At 42.6% G+C, this 8,736-nt stretch overlaps 1 protein-coding gene across 1 annotated transcript in view; it reads left to right on the top strand.

The window, feature by feature from the left end:
- The window catches only part of GAD2 (glutamate decarboxylase 2 (pancreatic islets and brain, 65kDa)), an 82,042-nt gene that overhangs the window by 57,033 nt on the left and 16,273 nt on the right, over window positions 1–8,736 (top strand). Inside the window, exon 12 of the mRNA XM_008580422.1 lies at window positions 5,616–5,694. Coding sequence (XP_008578644.1) covers window positions 5,616–5,694 — 79 coding nt within the window. The remainder of the gene's footprint in view (window positions 1–5,615; window positions 5,695–8,736) is intronic.

The raw sequence follows: 8,736 nt of genomic DNA, 5'->3' as shown, positions 1-8,736 counted from the left end.
GGCGGGAGCGCCGCCGCACTCCCAAGCGGCGCACTGTAGCAGTGCGCCACCGGACCAGCCCTCCGTAAACTTTTTGAAGTGCCCTCATCCTTGTAAACAACATTATGTCATGGTTTCAGTTCCATAATAATCTTTTTCTGATATAGCTCCAATTGACACTGCAAAGCACCTTTTATTTACAGCCTAAGCACTAGACCATTGAGAAAAGTTGCAAAACACAAAGGAGATATATTTGATTAGCATAAAGCATATTCAGGTCCAAAGAAAAAACATACAGAATGCAAAATTCAGCCTCTGGCTTTCGTTCTGGACCACATTCAAAGGGAGCCCTGCTCTCTCACCACACGTGACAGGTCAAGTACAGTTATGAGCTGTGACCCTCCAGGCAACTGAGAAAGCCAGAATTCATCAGAGGCTGCCAAATGCCTACCATGCTTTGCCAAGTCGCCAGATGCTGCCCCGGCAAAGCTTCACACTGGCTTTGCCCCCTAGACATCTTGGCACAACTTCTGTTCCAGGACAAGGAGAGAGGCTGATGGAGCTCGGGAGCCTCTGTCAACACTGGTCATGCAAGACACCCAGGCCAGAACGATGTGCAGGGTGTGCTATGTGACAGCCAGGCCCACTCACACAGGAGAACCCACAAGTGCAGAAAGAGGGGGTGGGGTTACTAGGCTGGAGTCAAGGGTATCTTGCTGAATTAATGGAAAGAAGGCTGCGGAAGAGTTGGGATAGACCAGCTGAGAAGGGCTGTGTCCCTGAGTCTGCTGACCAGATCAGGATCTGGCCTGGGCACTGCTTAGTTAAGGTACCTAGGGCTGCCCAGGCTCTGATTGCAGGTACCCATTTAGTTGTGGGGGTACAAGGGCAGGCATGTCCCGCCCAGAGGCTGCCAGTTCTAGGCCTCTGCTTCTGGTCCTTCAGGGCTTCTCCCAGGCCTTATCCTTTTCTGTCGGGAAGATCCATTTGAAACCAGAAGCTTAAGGGACAGACAGTGAACTAAACAGAGAGAGACCATGAAAAGAAATAAGAGGACAACTTGGAAGGTGTCAGATGATCAGAACAAGAATTAAATTCATGTACTTTCAAGAGAGGTGACCAGTACATAGTACCTTCCCTTCTTTGAGTTTCTGACTGGCACAAAAAAAAAGAGCATCTGTTATTCTACTTTTGATGCCACATTCAACTGCAAGCGCTGAAAACCGTGAAGTATCCTCTAGTTGAAAGCTCACTAAATTGCCTACCCTGAGCTTCAGAAAAATAAACACCCACACGCTTTTGTACTAAAGACTATTATTTGAGAGCAAAGCTTAGAACATTCATCATGGAACAAAGAGTCCTCTTTTATTGCCATAATTCTTGAAACTGTTGTAACTAATGTACTAAATGGAATAACCAAATATGAAGTCCTAAAACTAAGGGGACTGCAGGTGTTCTGCTTCCAGCGGCAGCCCGTTAGCCACCCATTCACCTGAGAGTCTCAATCTTGCTGACTCATTAGCAAAAGTCACACTTTCTCTGGCGAATAAGGTTGTAGGGCCATGGAAACCACTTGAGCATAATCTGCATGGTCACAGGTTTAGGAAAGAAATTTGCCTCACTTGAGGGAGTTACATTTTTCTGAGCATCATAAACCAAAGTTTAGGACTCACTCTAAAAGTGGATGAAAGCCATATTCAATTCTTGTTTCCAAACCCAGAGGTTCTTCAGTGGTCACAGGGGATCCCAGAATGCTGTCTCACAACAAAATGGCAAAAGCACCTGGAGTCCTGCCTGGCATCCCCTTTGAGAACCTACAGAATTCTCAAAAGACAGCTCTCTTCCTTGCTAGCATTGTCAATATTTCCAGAGATGGAGTAGCTGACAGGGTATGCCAAGAACCCTGATACTCCAAAGTACATCTCTGTGCATTGCAGACTGACTGTTTTTCAGTCCTTCCTCCATGCAGGGTGTTGCTTTTCCTGTAATCCTTGGGTATGGTTCATTCTCAAGGTGTTAAGGCTCAGTGGAAGGCTTCAGTGTAACTTCTGCTGTATTACCAATTGCCCTCACACCTGCCCTGAGAGCCAGGGGATCAGAAATTAATTCAACAGCTCCTGAACCTTTGTCACATGCAAGCCACAGCACTGGGCACTGGGTGCACAAAGGTAAATGGGATATGAAGCCTATCTTCAAGGAGATTAGAATATAGTAGGGAAGATCAACAGTTAACAATGGATTGAAGGCAGAGGAAGTAAAGGTTCAGGAGACAGACAGGCCACCTGATTGGAGAGCGCAGGGGAAGGAATGATTCATTCCAAACAGTATTATTAAAGGGAGCTTTCACCAGCAGGGTCAGCACTGGAGCTCAGCATCATCAGATGAGGGGTACTTCAGCAGCAGAAATGGAAAAAGGGCCAATGAGCACAGACACAGAAGTTTGAAAGCATACAGGGTCCTTGGAGAAAGTTCAGACGAGTGTGGTTGGGGAATGAGATGGACCGTGCCAGTGGCTAGGACACTGGTGGAAAGATCACAAGTCCTGTCCAGTGAGTCTCAGCTGAGGGCCTGCCACGGAGCCACATCAGAATCCCCCAGTGGTGCTTTCCACGTAACCTAGATCCCTGAGCTGGGAATCACTGCTATGTGAGCCTCTGTCACAGGTGAAGAGCATTATACTCCTCAGGTCAGGACAAGAAAGATGGCTATCTCTGGTGTAAGAGCCATAGTAGGGTTTTGAGCAGAGGAGTGATATTATCTCACCTGTGGTTTGGAAAGATATCTGGATTAGAGAGGAGATGGACGCCAGGGAGTGACAAGAAGCTATTAAGCCATTATACAGGTCAGGGGCGGGCAGGGGAACTGGTAGTAGCTGAGAGGGAAATGAGTGGATGGAGCTGGGAGATGGGGAAATAGAGCTGCAGGGGGTGACATCAGGAGAGGGGAAGAAGAGAATGAAACCAAACACAGTGCTGAGGTGTGGGGGCAGGATGCCTGGGAGCAAAGTGGTGCCAGGAACACAGAATGCAGAGGAGAAAGAGTAGATGTGGAAGGATGAGCAAGTTAGTGAGTTCGTTTCAGGCCTGCTGATTTGAGATGCAAATAAGGACACAAGGATATGTCTTAAAACAGCCCTGGGGGATTCAGTTCTCTCCAACTTACCAAAAACTACAGCAAAACATTTTGAGATGAACCTGAGGCTGTTTTACATAAATTGCCAACATTTCTCAAATAAACTAAGGCCATGGCATCGAATCACCCTGCACAGCTTTCTGCCATCTTTATGAGACATCCTTGTGCGTCTGAGAGAGAGGTAGGACAGAGAATTCAGTGACAGGTAGTTGAGGGCCCCGGAGCTTCTATTCTACAAAGACAAATGGGCTACTGCGCAGAGATAAACCCCCACAGTCACAGCAGCTTTCTTATCCCATCAGGTGTCCTTAAAAGCCACTTCATTAGGATTAAACATATAGCTATAGAACATTATAGAATGTATAAAATGGTGGTATGTGCCCCATGTCACAAAGCTTATAAATGACAGAGGAAATCAACAGCAAGGGCCAAATTTATTTAATGCTCTGTGTTAGGCACAGATATAAACAGTTTACCCAAGCCATTTAATGTACTGTTATTCTCCTTTCACAAATGAGGAAATCAAGGCCCTGAGAGGTGAAGTAAATTGCTCAAGGTCGCATAGCTGGGAAGTAATGGAAGCTGGCTGCAAACCCATGCGATGTGGCTTCTGAGCTGCTCTCCTTTAACCACTATTACCCACTGCTTTAGACTCCAGGGTCATTTTACAGAGCAAGGAGATAATTTCTCGGAAGGAACTTTTCAATACCACAGTTCCATTATTATTCATGAAGTCATTTAGTCCTCCTTGCAGAGGCAGCAAGCTGACTATGAACTGCTTTTGCTTCTGTTTACCCAATTCCAGTCCTAAATGTATCTGACAGTCAGTGTCAGAGCCAGAGAAAGACCAAAAGATGAGCTGGACTATCTCCGGAGGCAGCAAGCTGACTATGAACTGCTTTTGCTTCTGTTTACCCAATTCCAATCCTAAATGTATCTGACAGTCAGTGTCAGAGCCAGAGAAAGACCAAAAGATGAGCTGGACTATTTACTAGCTCAGATAAGATCCCCAGGGCAATAAGTATTCTCTGACTGGCTGCCTGACACCCACCCTTCATCAAATGGATGGATGGGATCTTGCCCACCTTCTAGTTCCTTCCACAGGCTCTCACACTCCAAGAGGTAGGAGCAGGTTGAGCCCACGTGCGGTCAGCCAGAGCAGGGGCAGCAAGCCACAGCACTCCGGAGGCAGCCACCTCAGATTGTTCTGCTACCCTCCTTCCTCCTGTGGGTTTGTTTATAGCAAGGTCACATTCATGATCTTCATTCTCAAGGATCCCCCAGTCTTCAACTTGCCCAATGAATGCATGAAGTGAGCAGCAGGATTCACAGTTCTCGATGGGAGCAGTTGCTTTCCCTGGGAACTGGGGGAGGCGGGGTTGGAGCAGCACAGTGGGAGTGAGGAAAGAAGTTGAAGGAAGCTGAATAGGGCTGCAGAGATAATCCTTCAAGAATCTGGGGCCATAAAGAATAAATAAGATTTAACCAAATGAAGAGAAGAGAGATGACATTCCAGGAATGTCACATTATGAGACCCAGGAGCATGAGAATAGAATTTTTGGAAAACAAAAAATAATCTGGTGTAATGAAATGGATAAAGGAAAGTGAAGGCAGGCATCACGAGCCATACCCCACAGTTGGGAATTTGGGGCTGAAGGCAAAAGGGAACTTGTCAACAATTTAGGGAGAGGAGAGGGCCATAAACAGAGCTAGAAGACCGTTCTGGTACCCGGCAGAGGATGAAATGGAGACCAGGAGTCAACGAAGACACTATTGCTGTATCCAGGTTAAAATAATAATTATTATTAAAGGACTCAGAACTAGGACTATGGTTTAGACTTTTCAAACAACATAGACCCCTGAGCTGTGAATCACTGTTGCATGAGCCAGTGTGGCTGATGAGAGCATTATATTTCTCAGGTGTGCAAGGACAAAAAGATTGAAAACCTCCTCTGTGGGAGCCACGGCATATCTCACCTGTGGTCTGGAAAGATAACCCTGAATTTGAGAAGAGATGGAAGCAAGGGACTAGCTAGAAGCTACTCCAAAATGAGCATATTTAGGAAATTTTGTCATCAATAAGAAAAAGGAGAAATTGGATCGAGCTCCAGGCCACTCCAGTAGTGTCAGAAGCAGGGACAGTGGAGACAGATGAGGCAGCTCCCTTCACCTGCCCGGTGCCCTCATGATTGGTGGCTAAAGGTAGAACCCTGGACTGGACGATCCCTCACTTCAGGGGCCCTCAGACCAGCATGAGGCAGAATGCACACTTCCACGCGAGCTCAGGTGGCACCGCATGGAGACACATGCCCTGGCATACTGTCTCTGTGGACAAAGAAAAGATTGCACACTTAACAGTCTACTTTGTGTTTTGTAAATTTATTGTCATCCTGGAGTCTGAGAAACACTGCTAAACAACTGAAGCTCTGTTGCCCATGAGCAGGGCCCTAGTAGTCTAAGCATGCCATGGAGTGCCACTCTCTTATGTGATTTGTTTATTTTAGGGCCAACTCTGTGACATGGAATCCACACAAGATGATGGGTGTCCCCCTGCAGTGCTCCGCTCTCCTGGTTAGAGAAGAGGTACGTCCTTCCTGACTCTGCATCCCAGTGGGGTTTGACTGTCCTTGTACAATTGACTTTCTCTTGAAATGTCAAGATCACTAGGTCTTCCCTGTTGGGTTGCTCACATTCCCCAGAGAGTACTCTTCTAAATTCCTGCCTGAAGGGTAAAAATCTGGTTCCTAGAGGGAAAAAAGGCTTAGAGGGTCTCAATTTTCAGAATATAAACTTTGACCTAATCTCCGTGTTTTCAGTATGATACTCCTTTCCTCAACTGTACCATATGTCCCCTAATCCAGAGACCCTCTATGTTACTTTCTCAAAAAATTAAATTTTCAGTTTTTTGGGGTTTTTCGTATGTGGAATATGAGAAGTGATAGTTTTAACCATAAGGAAAAATATACATGACATAGGATTAAGGTTAGTGTTAGAATTCATATATATATTTATTTATTTACATATATATTTACATATACATACATATATATATTTACATATATGTATATGTATGTGCGTGTATTATATATCTCATAATTACATTCTATTCTATTTAATATTTAATGCCATGTTCAGAACATAAGGCATCTGCAAATGTATTAATCAGCAAAGAGAAGAATAAGCAATGACCCCTTTCATTCAAGGCTAAAGGTCATTCTCTGTCACTCACTTTGGTAATTTCCCTTCCAGGATGTCAGGTCGGAGTCAAATCTCACTTCTCCATTTATCTTGTTCGTGAGACTCAAATAAGGAATTTCAGTTTATCCCTGTTAAATTATCTCATAAGCAATAATAAAGCAATGCCAGATTAAAGGGATTTTTAAATAGGTTATCTTTATTTACTTAAAAATATTTAGCTTTTTCCTAGTTATGAAGTTAACACACATTGTTTTAGAAAACTTGGGCAGTGCAGGAAATACAAAGAAATTTAGAGTCCCCCAAATTCTATCACTCGTAGATAAACATTACTACTGTTTTTGAATATTTTTCCCACAATTTTTCTAGAAATATATATATATTTAAAATATATAAAGAGGCTGGCCAGTTAGCTCAGTTGGTTACAGCATGGGACTGTTTTTGAATATTTTTCCCACAATTTTTCTAGAAATATATATATATATTTAAAATATATAAAGAGGCTGGCCAGTTAGCTCAGTTGGTTACAGCATGGTTTTGGTAACACCAAGGTCCAGGGTTCTATGCCTGTCCTGGCCAGTCACCAAAAAATAATAATAACAAAATATGTAAATAAATATATATAGTTAAAATGGGTATTGTCTATGTCATATATACATATTTATTCTTTTTTATACTTAACATTATATTGTGAGTATGATCTTCCAAAACATAATTTTTAATGGCCTCATACTATTCTATTACGTAATCGAATGAATCATACCCTTATGGTTAAAATATTAAACAATATTTTATGAAGTGGCTTGATAAGATCCTTAATCATATATTTTTGATCACATTCCTGATTATTTTCTTAAAGTAGATTCCTCACACTGAGATTGCTGGGTCAAAGGGTGTTATTATTTCTATGGTGTTGTCAACCACAAATTTAAATAGCATGGCTTCTGTGTCTTCATCAAAGTAATTTTAAAAAATATTGACACAGGATTGAGATAGAGATTTCTCTCCAAAATGAGAGGAGTTATCGAAAAATATCCTTTCATACTGGTTTTCCATCAGTTAAAAATTCACTTTAATATAGTATCATCTACCCTTGCTCATGCAAACCTCAGCTAATACTATGTGAAAGAAAAAAGTCAATTTTTGCTGTTTAAATTTCATCCAGATCTTTGATATCAGCTGTCATCACGTCCTTACAGAACAAAAGAGAAACTCAAGCCAGATGAAAATAGTTAGGCAGATTTGGAACTGATTAGATGACTGCACTGCAAGGACCCGCTGATTAGTAATTTGATGTTACCCAGGACAGACTTGTGGCTTGGTGCCTAACCCTATATTATTCAAAATACTCATCAACAGTTTGAGTAAAACATTAAAGTTTATTAACATTTCAGATGAGAAGAAGCTGGGAGGTAGAGTAAATGCGTGTAGTGACAGAATCAGAATGCAAGATTATTTTTACAGACTGGAACAGTGAGTCACATCCAAAAAAGGGAAATTGTTCACGGGGATCATCGTAAGGCCCTGCCTATACGTCCAAGTATAGGGTGGTTATATTTTGACTGGCCAAGGTAGGCTTTTTCACACATGGCTAAATTGCTGGACTAGTGAAAAAGGCATGGGACTTTCTGTTGTACTCTGCAAAGTCAACCATGAGTCAAGAGAAAAATACCATTCAGAAAATATTAATGAGATAAAAGAAGTGGAGTTCCCTCATAAGGTCGGTGGTAGTCTCCCACTCTCCTCTGGTTAAACCACACCTGCAGAGTGTTGCTTAGCTGGGTGCCAGATCATACCCGGACCCCATCAAGCTAGAGCTCAAACAGTGAGGAGCAATTGCCAATCACGTAAGAGCGAAGCTTGAAAGAACTAAGGATGTTTAACCTGGAGGGGGAAAAAATGAACATAAAGTGCCAAGAGAAGCATAGCTGCCTTCCCAGTTTAAAGGACTGTCAAGTGGAAGAGATTTGGTTTTTTTCTTGAGGCTTTGGGGGACTTGGGGTCAGTAAAAGGAATGCTTTTCTAAAAATTAAGCTGTCCAACAGTAGGAACAAATTAATCATCAAGGAAAGCGATTAAATAGAGATTGGACAACTCCTTATTAGTAAGGGTATAGAAAGGGTTCTTTATTCAGGAGGAATAGCTTAAATGAGCTCTACTCTCCCTTCCAAACCAGAGAGTTTATGATGCTCTGACAGCATTTCTTTTATTGGAGTCCAAGGAAGAGTACCATCCTGTAAGATAGTGATAAGTGTTCTGTGATAAGTGAGTTCTCAGTTAAAAAATGTGGAGATATATTGGATTAGAGTTAAAGACAAGTCTTATTGTTTCAGGGCTTATTGGAGCCTTTAATATGCCGATATGTACTGCAATATCTAAAAATGAAGGGATTTATGATATAAAGTTTCCTCAGTTTATTTGAGATGGGAA

The sequence above is a fragment of the Galeopterus variegatus genome, unplaced genomic scaffold (genome assembly GCF_000696425.1).
Source record: "Galeopterus variegatus unplaced genomic scaffold, G_variegatus-3.0.2 Scaffold2086, whole genome shotgun sequence".
Lineage (NCBI taxonomy): Eukaryota > Metazoa > Chordata > Mammalia > Dermoptera > Cynocephalidae > Galeopterus > Galeopterus variegatus.
This window is presented reverse-complemented; position numbering and strand designations above follow the sequence as displayed.